Below are 12,559 nucleotides of genomic sequence, written 5' to 3' on the forward strand. Positions count from 1 at the left end.
TGTGTGTATGTATGTGTCTGTGTTTGTGTTTGTGTCTATGTGTATCTGTGTGTGAATCTGTATATGTGTGTATGTATGTGTCTGTGTTTGTGTCTATGTGTATCTGTGTATGTGCGTATGTATGTGTGTGTATCTGTATGTGTGTGTATCTGTGTATGTATGTGTGTATGCATGTGTCTGAGTATGAGTCTGTGTGTATCTGTGTATGTGTGTATATGTATGTGTGTATGCATGTGTCTGTGTGAATTTGTATGTATCTGTGTATGTATGTATGCATGTGTTTGTGTATTTGTATATATGTGTGTATGTGTGTGTGTAAACACTTTCGTGGGAATAAGAAGACAACCTTGTAGAGCTGGATTCCTCTGCCCACCTTTCCCTGGATTCTAAGGCTCAAACTCAGGGAGCTAGGCTCACTCAGCAAGGGCTCCTCTCATTAGCCCCTAAAGTGCACTGTGTGTACCTCTGGTGCCGCTGCATCAGACAGGACCTTTAATAGACAGTGGTGACGATCAGTACTGACTACCGCTCTGTGTGAGAAGCACCAGAGCTGCCTGGAATAGTGCCTCACAGGAAGCCTGTCCTCCACTAGACATAGCTTAGGTCCCAGACTTTCACACAGCTGAGCCAACTTCAGCTACAGAACTGAGTGGTGGGAACTGAGGACAGGCGAGATGCTTTGATGGAAAGCAAGAAAGAAGGTTTGCTTGCTTCTTTACGGCTTGTCATTGTGTTTTGTTTGTTTGTTTGTTTGTTTGTGGAGCCAGGGTCTCACTCTGTGGCCCAGACTGTCTTCTCATTGCAGCTTTCCAAATCCTGAGACTTTTACCTGTATGCTGCTTTCTGTATGCCAAGCTAGGAGTAGTGTCACGGCATGTCTTGCTTGTGCAGAGAGACACATACTTGGCTAGAAGGGCCACCCTGACCAAGCCTAAGCAGGCTGTCTTTGTCTGAAAATGAGAATCATGAACCTTTTAAGAGGTCTAACTTCGGGGCTGGGGATTTAGCTCAGTGGTAGAGCGCTTGCCTAGCAAGCACAAGGCCCTGGGTTCGATCCCCAGCTCCGAAGGAAAAAAAAAAAAAGAGAGAGGTCTAACATCCAGCTGGTCCCAGGGGCGGGGCTGAGCTGGGTCCAGCAGAAAGGATTTATTTATTTACTTACTTCAGACAGGGTTTCTCTGTTGAGCCCTGGCTCTCCTAGGACTTTTCTACAGACCAGGCTGGTCTCCAACTGCCTCTGATGCCTCTGACCTTTGACTCCTGATGCTTAAAGACCTGCACCACCTGCTTCTTCTTTTTTAATTAACTCTATCACTACACTGTAGCTGTCCTCAGACACACCAGAAGAGATCCCATTTCAGATGGTTATGAGCCACCATGTGGATGCTGGGAATTGAACTCAGGACCTCTGGAAGAGCAGTCAGTGCTCTTAACCGCTGAGCCATCTCTCCAGCCCACCTTCCAACTTCTTGAAGAGCTTTCAGTAACCCAAGCTATGGCTCGCCTAGACCTCGGGTTCAATAGTGACTTTCTGAAGATTTTCTTTTTCAATGTATTGTGGGCAGGACCAGGTAACCGAAGCGCTGCCTTCATCTCCGCCCTGGACACAGCACTGCTTCCTGAAGAACAACGGTGGTGGGGCTCATTTGATGGCTGCGGTTTAGCAGCAGTTAAACGTGGAGCCAGGCTTCCGTAAGCTATTCAGTTGACCTGAGATGCTTAGAAAGTAGTCCACATCACTTACCGTAACAATTTGGCCAGATCACATGTGTGTTGTTACGGTGTTGTCATAGTAGTTTCTGGACTAGGCCGGTGGAAGCAAGCTGCAGGACCCCGGGGAGTCATGTAAAGATATGGGCTTCACTGGGGCGCTTTGCCGTGACTTTCCTGGCGAACTCCCTCCCACCAGAGGTTGTATCCCTTAGGGAACGAGCCAGACCAAGGCAGGTGCCTCATTAATCTCTGGCTTCATTCTCTCCTGCTGACTTTCCAAATGCTGGCAGCGGCTGGGGCCCTGCATTCCTTCAACAGGAGTCTGCGCCACGATTGCTGTTTTTGTTTTCGTCCGGCTGAGTCTTGCTATGAAACACCCAGACTAGCTTGGAAATTACTATGTAGCCCAAGCTGGCCTCTAACTCATAACAATCCTTCTACATCGGCCTCCCAAGTGCTAGAATTACAAGCACGAGCCAGCATGCTGGCTGACACATCCTTTTTAAATCGACAATTTCCTTGTCTGTTCCGAATCGGCGTGGATCGCAGAGGAAGAGAGGGCCGCGTGGCGCGCATTTCGCTCCACGCGCTCTTCCCTCCCCAGCGCGCTCTTCCCGTCCCCGGCCCGACCTTAGCTCCATGCTCAGCACACCCTTCCCTTCTCTGGGCAGCCCGCACTACCCCGGTGCGGAACAGCCGGGCAGACGGCGGGAAGAGCCCGGCAGCCAGGCGCGCGGGCGGCGACGTTGCAGGAAGCTCCCATTCATAAAGCGAACACCTGCTCGCGGCCTCCTGCCTCTCCCCAGCCCCGAGCAGCCCGGGGAGGTTGTATTTGGCAACCTTCACGGTGTCCTCGCCAAGTCCTCGCCGCTCTGGGCCTCATCGTCCACGACTAGCCCGGGTAGAACCGAGGAGACAAAAAAGGCTTGTGGAACGATGCGTAAATGAAACCTCGCCCTTTGGCGCGAGGCTGTCCGACATTTTGTGCCTTGAAAGCTTTTTGCGGGGGAAATAGATTTAGGTAGCGACTGTCGCGCTGTGCTGGGGGGCCTTTTCCAAGCGACTGGCCTTTTAGGGACCGCTGTTTACGCTTTCATGGTGGCGGGAGTGGGCAGGGCAGGAGCTGGCCAGGGATGCTCTGGCAAGCGGGGCGGGGCGCCGGGCTAATTCACCGTGCAGACTCCATCCGAATCGGAGCAGCTCTCCACAATGATCCTCCCCACGAAGCCCTCCGACCCGCCCCTGACTGCCAGCCGCGAGAGGCGAGCCCTCATTCGCTGAGCTGACGCCTGGCTCCCCGCCCCCCGCCCCGTTACTCTCGCTCTGGAAATTACAACTCCTGGGCGCGCGGCGCGGCGCGGCGCGGCGGGCGGGCGCGGGAGGCGGCGGGACCGGGAGGGGATTCCCGAGCCAGCGGGTGTTCACCACCCCCCCACCCCCGCCGCTGCAGCGTGGCGCGGCCAAGGTCAGGGGAACCGCAGGAACCGGAGCCGGCGAGGCGAGCCCGGGACGCTGCTCAATACGGGCCTGTGAGGAGGCAGCTCCGAAAGCAGCGGCCCGAGCAGCAGGACGGCGACGGTCTCCGGGCCGGGGGATGCCGAGGTGGCCGTGGTGGCACAACAGCCTGGCGGGGGATGCGCCTGGGGTGCGGGCGCGGATTCCCTGCCCATCCGCTCGCGGGCGCTGTCCGCCGTCTGGTGGTGCTGAACCAGCCCTGGCCCCGCTGCTCCCGCACTGGCCAAGAGCTGGTTAGGGGCGGGGCGCTCGCAGAAGGAAGACTCGGGGCAGCGGCGCTGCGGAGCCCGGCTCAGTAGCCTTGCTGGCTCACAGCAGCGAGTCACTGGTCCTTCGTAGAGTGGAGGCACGAGGTACCCCTGACGGCGCTGCTGCTGCCTATTCACCACCTGGACAACCTCGGAGGCCACTGCGAGGGCTGCTGGCCACCTTCATACGGCCGCCTCTGGTGAGGGAGCCTCGCCCTCAGGAGGTGAGGACCCCTCCTTTCTCTGGCGGCCAAGCGTCTTAGGGCGGTGGCCTGAGGACAGAGAGGGGGCGTGCCACCCTCGGGTGAAGACAGCATGCCCGTGTAATACCCCCGCCTCCTGACTCAAGAGCGCTGACATCGCCTGCCCAGCTGCGCTTGTCTTCGGAGCTTTGACCATCCTTGGCTGGTCCCGAGCGGCTCTGGCCGCGGGCGCGGCGATGGAGGAGGAGCTGAAGTGCCCAGTGTGCGGATCCCTGTTCCGGGAGCCCATCATCCTGCCCTGTTCTCACAATGTCTGCTTGCCGTGCGCCCGCACCATCGCGGTTCAGACCCCGGACGGCGAGCAGCACCTGCCCCCGCCGCTCCTTCTTTCGCGGGGTGCCGCCGCCGCCGCCGCCGCGCCCCCTCCGGATCAGGATGCAGCGGCCGGCGCGACCTGCGGAGGCGCCGGAGCTAGTACAGCCGGAGGCCTGGGCGGCGGGGCGGCCGGTGGCGGAGACCACGCGGACAAGCTGAGCTTGTATAGCGAGACTGACAGCGGCTATGGCTCCTACACCCCCAGCCTCAAGTCCCCCAATGGAGTCCGCGTGCTGCCCATGGTGCCTGCGCCTCCGGGTTCATCTGCCGCCGCGGCCCGAGGCGCCGCCTGCTCCTCGCTCTGCTCGTCCTCCAGCTCCATCACCTGCCCGCAGTGCCACCGCAGCGCCTCCCTGGATCACCGCGGCCTGCGAGGCTTCCAGCGCAACCGGCTACTGGAGGGCATTGTGCAGCGGTACCAGCAGGGCCGTGGGGTTGCTGCGGGGGCATCTGCAGCCCCGGCGGTGGCCATCTGCCAGCTGTGCGACCGCACCCCACCGGAGCCGGCAGCCACTCTCTGCGAGCAATGCGACGTGCTCTATTGCGCCACCTGCCAGCTCAAGTGCCACCCGTCCCGGGGCCCCTTCGCTAAGCATCGGCTAGTTCAGCCGCCGCCGCCGCCCGCACCCCCAGAGGCTACCTCTGCTTCAGTCGGTACTTCCACCGCCTCCAGCGCAGGAGGATGCAGGAGCCCAGGGGGTGCCGGGGCCCCCGTGCCTCGAAAGTTCCCCACGTGCCCGGAGCACGAGATGGAGAACTACAGCATGTACTGCGTGAGCTGTCGGAGCCCGGTGTGCTACATGTGCCTAGAGGAAGGCAGGCATGGCAAGCACGAGGTGAAGCCGCTGGGGGCAACGTGGAAACAGCACAAGGTAAGCGTTGGCTGTGTGGGGATGCCAGCCAGGGTGGAAGTTCAGAGATTCTCCAGACCCTTTCTTGGGGAATTGCTGGAAGGTGGGCCTGAAGGCAAAACAGTAATCACTCCATCCGTCCGTCCGTCCATCCGTCCATCCGTCCATGCATGCATGCATGCGTACATACATACATACATACCATCCACCCACGTGGTCATCTCTCCATCCATCTATTCATGCATCCATCTATCCATACATTGGACTACATATCCACCCATGCTTCCATCCAACCCTTCATGCATCTATGCATATCATCAGTACGTTTCTGGACCTATATGTTCATACATGCGTGCATTCGCCCAAGGATCCCAGCAGTCGCTGTCTGACCAATGCTCAGTCGACCATGTACCCTGCACTGAGTATTGGCTTGGTGGGTTATGAAAAGGACTTGTTGAGTTTCCTTTCTGAGGCAAAAGGTTGCCAAAGCACAGAAGCAGGGCTCTCGCCCAGATTCTAAGGTACACTGTCAGAGCTTCCTTCCCCCCTTGTAAGGGAGAGATGGGTTTTAAAGTGAGACTGTTAGCAGCTGGCCATAGGAACCCTTCTGAAGGTTCCTCCTTGAATCTGTGGCCTAGGCAGAGAGGCAGCACCCCAGCTCAAGGTCCCTGGAGCCTTGTACTTCTTCCTCCACAGCCTTCATCAGCTTCACCTCACGGAACAGAAAAGCTTTTTCCTTCTCAGCTTCCAGAGAAGAAATGTCTCTTCCTTCACTTAGTTTCCAGCTAGCTCTATGCCCAGAATTCCTCTAAGACTTGTAGAGAAGAGGCAGTGTCTCTTGGGCTGTGGAAGAGAGTTGAAGTGAGGGGGAAGGTGTCCTTCCAGGAAAGGAGTGTGGTTTCCCCCAGAGTCCTTCTCTTGCCTGAGGCTCTGCCACTGTAGCTGTGGAGGAGCAGAAGACCACGTTTTTACTAAAAGACCAAGCGCATTAGCCTACAGCCTCCCCGCTGGGGACTGGCTAGGATCAGTACTACTCTTCGAAACTTAGACCTGGTACTTTGCTCTCTTCTTTTCCTAAAGCCGTGACAGTCCGCCTGGGCCCTTCGCCGGCCCTCAAGGCAAGGTCAGGGCAGCTCCTCGCCTGACATTCTATCCAGTGTCTTTGTGTGACCGGCCTAAGTGCCTCCTTAGACACAGAACAGGTTACAGTCACACGTTCACGGTGCATTTCACACTCCCCTCCTTCAGAAACCCGCCCTGGAAGGTGTAAGAGGTGCCCAGACTGTCCGCCAAGAATTGTTGCCTATAGTCACACAGAGTAGAGCCACGGGAAAATAAGGCAGCTTGCTGAGGTAACTCGTACAAACCGCAAACAGCCCAGAGTAGCCAGATAGAGATGTGGCTTATCTGTGTGGAAGACAGGATTACTGTATGTTCTTACATCTGCTACAATAAACATACGCCACTATGAGAATTCGATATTTAGAGGAGGTTGGGTTTTTTGGTTTCTGGTTTTGTTTTTTTAAGATCCTCTCCTACTTACTGCGTGGTGCGGGCTGGCATCGAACCCACAACCACCTTCCTTCTCAGCCTCTTAAGGGCTGGGGTTACAGATGTAAGCCGTAGGATACAGCGATACTTTTAAATGAAAACTATAGGGGGGAAAGTAAATAGAGAACCCATTAGAAAACTACGTTGGGGAGGAAATCTCATTGAATGCCTCAGAGCAGGGGTTCTCAGTAGGGGTAATGTGTACTTTCACCCCAGCTCCCCCTGGCACTCTGAAAGGTCTGGAGATTTGGCGGGCAACACTAGTGACCCTGCAGTACAATTGAGACCCTGCAGTACCCCCTGCAGAGAAGCCCTGCTCTAGGGTCCCACAGCCTTGCTTCCCCAGCTCAGCCCTGCAAGTTACTAGCTGTGTGTGCATGCTCGCTTAAGCTGTCTTAACTGTGAACCGGGTGTAGGTAACACCCAGCTTGGATTCTTGTCGATGGGGTAAGTATGATCCTCTGTGCACAGCCCCCAGTGTGGCAGTCAAGCCATTAAATGTTATTTGCTGTTTTATGGTATTGATGCTTGACCCATGGATTTGTGGACGGCTACCGGGCAGCGCACCCCGTGCTTTCGGCCTCGTTGACTTGGAGAAAGTAGCAGGTGGTGACTGTGAATATTTTTCTCTGGATTTGTTTCCGTTTAATTGGTATGCTTTTAAAACTTGCAGCTGTTGTTCTCTGCATGTGTGCACACTTACACGTGCCACGGTGCGAGTGGGCTGGTATGAGAACAACTGTTAGGAGTTGGTTTTCTCCCGCCATCTGGGTTCCTTGGATGGAGCTTGGTTGGGTCATCAAGCTCGGCAGAGAGTGCCTTTACTCACCGAGACATTTCCCAGCATGCTGGCCTTCACGTGCTTCTTTTTGTTTTTTGTTTTTTTTTTTTTTTGTTTCATTTATTTTACTGAATGTATGGGAGTGTGTCGTACATGTATCCACACATGGGTATGGGTGCACATCTGTGCATGCACTCGTAGAGGGCAAAAGTTGGTGTCCAGTGCTCTCCTCCATAGAACACCACCTTACATTCCAAGACAAGGTCTTTTACTGAATCTGGAGTTCACAGATGGGCCAAGATGGCTGGTCAGTGAGTCCCTGGAATCCTCCTGTCTCTGCCTGCCTAGACACTACAGACATGTAGTGACCCTGTGCTCAGCCTATATAGGTCTTGGGGGTTTTTGCTTGGGTAGCAGGTGCTTTACCCACTGAGTCGTCTCCTTATCTCTTTGGGGTATTGTTTATACTTTAATGACTGAGAATATTTGCCCCAGATTATGGTCCCGCACACCACATTCTGTGGCATATGGCATGGCAGTGTGGCTGACTTCTTGTTTCATCTCTTAAGTGAGTAGACATCACTTTGTAAATTAAAAACAATCAGGCATGAAGAGGTGGCTCAGCAGTTAAGAACACCTGCTGCTCTTGCTGAGAACCCGAAGGTGGTTCAGTGGTTAGGAACACGTTGTTCTTGCAAAGGATCAGAGTTTGGTTCCCAGAGCTCACATCAGTCTTCAGCTCCTGGGAATCCAGAGCCCTCTTCTGACTCTCTTGGTCACTAACACTCACACACATATCCACATGCACCCATGCACACGAGTGTGAGACACACATACACCAATTTTTTTAAAAAGAAGTTTAGGTTTAAAATTTCCCATTCAGATTTCATGAGCTATTAGGTTTCATAGACTAGAGGGCCAAGACTAATTTGGGGTCCTGTTACTCAAACATTTATAGTGTTAAAGATTGCAGACTAGAGAGCTGAATTGTGTATTCGAATTCACGAGAGAGAGAAAATGTCTTGCATGGAAAAATAAGTTTGATACTGGGCTAAGGTTTCAGGGTCTGAGGTCATGCAGGAAAAAAAAAAAATCAGTGGTCATCCCCGGCTTGGTGGCAACAGCAGTTTAATAAATGTTTCTCTTGTCAACTTCAATTACTCTGCTTGGTAATGAGAACACCGGAGAAACACATGGGTATCTGCCCTGCACCATGGGCAGCGCTGTCATAGGCAGTGTCACGGCAGTGTTACCTGTGGGAATGTGACTGTGAGGATCTTGGGTTTGAGTCATGCACCTAGTGCTCCAGCTTCTGGAAGCTAAGGCATCCTCCTAAATCCAGGAGACACAATGTGAGAGAGAGAGAGAGAGACAGAGAGAGACAGAGAGAGACAGAGAGAGACAGAGAGAGACAGAGACAGAAACAGAGACAGAGAGAGAGACAGAGAGACAGAGGCAGAGACAGAGAGACAGAGAGACAGAGACAGAGAGACAGAGACAGAGAGAGACAGAGAGACAGAGAGACAGAGACAGAGAGACAGAGACAGAGAGAGACAGAGAGATAGAGACAGAGAGACAGAGACAGAGAGACAGAGAGATAGAGACAGAGAGACAGAGACAGAGAGAGAAAGAGACAGAGACAGAGAGAGACAGAAACAGAGACAGAGAGAGATACAGACACAGAGACAGAGCTAGCAGGCTCTCCTTTCCAGCTTCCAGGGAAACTACAGTGTGAAGACCCCACTGGTGGAGCAAGAATGGCTGGAAGACGACTCAGGGAAAGACGGTTCAGTGGTCAAAGTGCTTGCCTTGAGACTATGAGGACCTGGGTTTGATCCCCCAGCACCAAACATAAAAAAATAGGCATGGTGCTCTGCACCCGTGATCCAGCACTGGGGGGTGGGAAGGTGGAGATAAGATGGCACTCCTGACCAGCCAGCCTAGCCTACTTGGAAAGCTCCAGGTCGGTGAAGAAACTTGTATTATAAAACAGGGAGGAAGGCTTCTGAGAATGAAACCTGAGGTATGTCCTCTGGCCTCCAAGTACATGCACACACGTGTACAAATATACCCACTCCTCCACCTGCATGCACACACATATGCATATATACCCCCCTTCTCAGTACCTGTATACACAAACACAGGAACAGTCGAAAACAAAACAACGGGCTGGAGACATGGGTCTGTGAAGGCTTGAGGACTTGAGTGCAGATCCTCAGCCCCTATGATCTCTGTACTTGGAAGGTAGAGATGGGAGGGTCCCAGGGCTGGATGGCCGTTAGTCTAGTCAAACAAGTTAATCCCAGACTATGTGGAGCATAGCCAAGGAAGACACCTAATGTTGACCTCTGGCCTCCACACACACTTTCATACACATCCGTATATACATGTGTACACGTCTGTATGGAAACACACACACTTCCAAATGCTAATCTTACTTGGGGCTGGAGGGGGATCACAGCCGAACACAGTATCTAGCTCTGATCTGAGACCACCAGGTAAACCTGAGAGGGCTGCTTTTGAAAGATAAGCCCAGGGCTGGAGACATGGCTCAGAGGTTAAGAGCACTGACTGCTCTTCCGGAGGTCTTGAGTTCAATTCCCAGCAACCACATGGTGTCTCATAACCATCTGTAATGGAATCCGATGCCCTCTTCTGGTGTGTCTGAAGAGAGTGACAGTGTACATAAAATAAATAAATTCCACTTCAGACTCTTGCGCTGGTGTAAGTTTCCCAGTAAGCCTCAGAGTCTCCGCTCTTTCCTGGTCTTGTCTAAACATCACAGAATCCACATCCCAGCCTGGGTGGGCTGCCAGAAGCTTGCTGGCCTGAGTTTCCGAGGCCAGAGACGCCTTCCACGCAGCTGTGCTAATTTTTCTGTGGCACCACGGAAGCTTCTCATCTGATTAGTGCATCCCAAGTAAGGAGACTTTAGGTGACACCGAGGTCTGCTGATTATCACCTTTTAAAAACAGCTTGGGAACCTGTAGGTTGTGTGGAAACACATTTTTGTATGGTTCTCCTGGAAGTGGATTAACCCTTTCAACCTACTTCGGAAGTGAAGGCGTCCAACAGAAAGCTGTTGCCCTTCAGCCTGTTGGAGTGGAGCTTTACCCTGCACCACTTCACCAAGAGGGAAAGGTTGTTTCTTTCTTTTTTTTTTTTTTTTTCTTTTTTTTTCAGAGCTGGGGACCGAACCCAGGGCCTTGTGCTTGCTAGGCAAGCGCTCTACCACTGAGCTAAATCCCCAACCCCGAGGGAAAGGTTGTTAAGGGCCTCAGTGCTTCCTAGCTGCATCTGAAATTCCTACTTCAAGGAGAGTATCATGCTGTAGGATGCGGGTGGTCAACCCTGCTTGAAAACATTGAATGTGACAGGTGCAGGGCCAGCCGGGCTACATAGAGAGAGCCTGGTGGTGTGCATGTGTGTGTTTGTGTGTGTGTGAGAGAGGGAGAGACAGACAGAGATAGAGCAAACTGGATCTATACTTCAGTCGGTAGAGTTCCTGCTTACCACCTACGAGCCCCTGGGTTTCATCCTGAGCACCACACAGCTGGTCATGTTAACGCAGGCCTGTAATCTCAGCGTGTGGGAAGGGGAGAGAGAAGATCAGAAGTTCAAGGTCATCCCGGTATTCGAGACGAGGCTCAAAGGAGGAGGAAAAAGGTAGATGTTGATTTCTGAGCCGAGGTCTGTCAGGTTGTGAAATGCTGGTGAGGTCTGGTCTAGAGTTCTTAGATAGCCGCAGGACAGAATTGCAACAGAGAACACCTCACTGATGCCCGCTGACCTGGCCCCCACAGAGCAAGGGACAGTGTGATCTACAAAACTCAGGAAACACCAGGCTTTATCCTCTCTGGACCGGGGGCTCTTCCGAGGGCATGGGGTCCTCGGCATCTGGTCTCATCAATGTGGTAATGAGTTTTACATACAAGGGAGGAGACAGCTGGCACTACCAGGACGAGAAACAAACTGCAAGCCCAGACTGAGTTTTCAAACTCCTGGCAATCCTCCTGCCTCCACCTCTTGAGTGCTGAGATTACAGATGGATGCCACTGTGCCCATGAACATTCTCTTGCTTACCTCTTTGCCTGCTGTCGATCGACTCGTAGGTTAAGGTTATAAGCATAAGGCCACATGCTGTGTGTGATCCCAGCACTCCTATGGGCAAGAGGAGACCGAAGCAGGAGAATCACTTGAGACCCTCAGACCAGCCAGTCTGGAGTGTGTGGCACAGTGGCAGAAACAAGAGAGAACCTATGAAAAAACAACTCTGGGGACCACCCAGGCATTATGGGGTATGAAGCAGTAACTCTGGGGACCACCCAGGCATTATAGAGTATGAAGCAGTAACTCTGGGGACCACCCCAGGCATTATGGGATATGAAAATGGCTCTGGGGCCACCCAGGCATTATGGGGTGTGAAAATGGCTCTGGGGACCACCCCAGGCATTATGGGGTATGGAGCAATGGTTCTGGGGACTACCCAGGCATTATGGGGTGTGGAGCAGTAACTCTGGGGCCACCCAGGCATTATGGGGTATGGAGCAATGGTTCTGGGGACCACCCATGCATTATGGGATATGAAAATGGTTCTGGGGACCACCCAGGCATTATGGGATATGAAAATGGCTCTGGGGACCACCCAGGCATTATGGGATATGAAAATGGCTCTAGGGACCGCTCAGGCATTATGGGATATGAAAATGGCTCTGAGGACCACCCAGGCATTATGGGATATGAAAATGGTTCTGGGGACCACCCAGGCTTTACGGGGTGTGGAGCAGGCTTTGTTGGAACAGCTACACTTGTTGACCTTGACCTATGATCATCGGCTTTGGAAAGATTGAGTGGGGACAGTAGATGACAGATGGCCTATGAAACTGGAACTAGTCAGCATGTAGCCTTTTCAGAAGAACACTTTTTGACTTCTCTATTGGTAATGCAGCCACCAGCCCTGAACGGTTGTCTGTGCTAGGAACTTGAGGGACATGGAAGGCTCCACTGAAGCCCGGCCCTGTCAGGATCTATGTTTCAGAATCCCTAATGGGGCTCTAAAGTGTCTGATGTGTGACTGTCCCTGTAGGTCATATGAGATGTCCTTAGGTCCTTTAGAAATGGGCTCCTCGGCCCCTGGGCTTCTGGGAGTTTTGACCGGTGTTCAGCTGGCTCTGGGTGCTGAGAGACAGCAGGGAGTTCAGGGCCTCCTGGTCTGAAGAGGGTAGAATGCTGCAGCAGGGATGTGGAAAGGCACAGGGGAAGCACTACCAGCCTGATGACTTCTGCTGCCCTTCAGGGATTGAACAAGAATCAGTTTGCTGT

At 53.2% G+C, this 12,559-nt stretch overlaps 1 protein-coding gene and 1 non-coding gene across 2 annotated transcripts in view; both read left to right on the top strand.

Moving 5' to 3' along the window:
- Nucleotides 1-988: 988 nt before the first annotated feature.
- Nucleotides 989-1,069, top strand: Trnaa-agc43 (transfer RNA alanine (anticodon AGC) 43). Its single transcript has one exon. It is a non-coding gene; the product is annotated as a tRNA-Ala (tRNA).
- Nucleotides 1,070-3,464: 2,395 nt separating this feature from the next.
- Nucleotides 3,465-12,559, top strand: part of Trim67 (tripartite motif-containing 67) — a 36,235-nt gene continuing 27,140 nt past the window's right edge. The window contains 1 exon segment of the mRNA NM_001135715.1: nucleotides 3,465-4,926. Within this exon segment, the coding sequence (NP_001129187.1) occupies nucleotides 3,916-4,926 (1,011 nt within the window). The 5' untranslated portion in view covers nucleotides 3,465-3,915.

The sequence above is a fragment of the Rattus norvegicus genome, chromosome 19 (genome assembly GCF_021556685.1).
Source record: "Rattus norvegicus strain SHRSP/BbbUtx chromosome 19, alternate assembly SHRSP_T2T, whole genome shotgun sequence".
Lineage (NCBI taxonomy): Eukaryota > Metazoa > Chordata > Mammalia > Rodentia > Muridae > Rattus > Rattus norvegicus.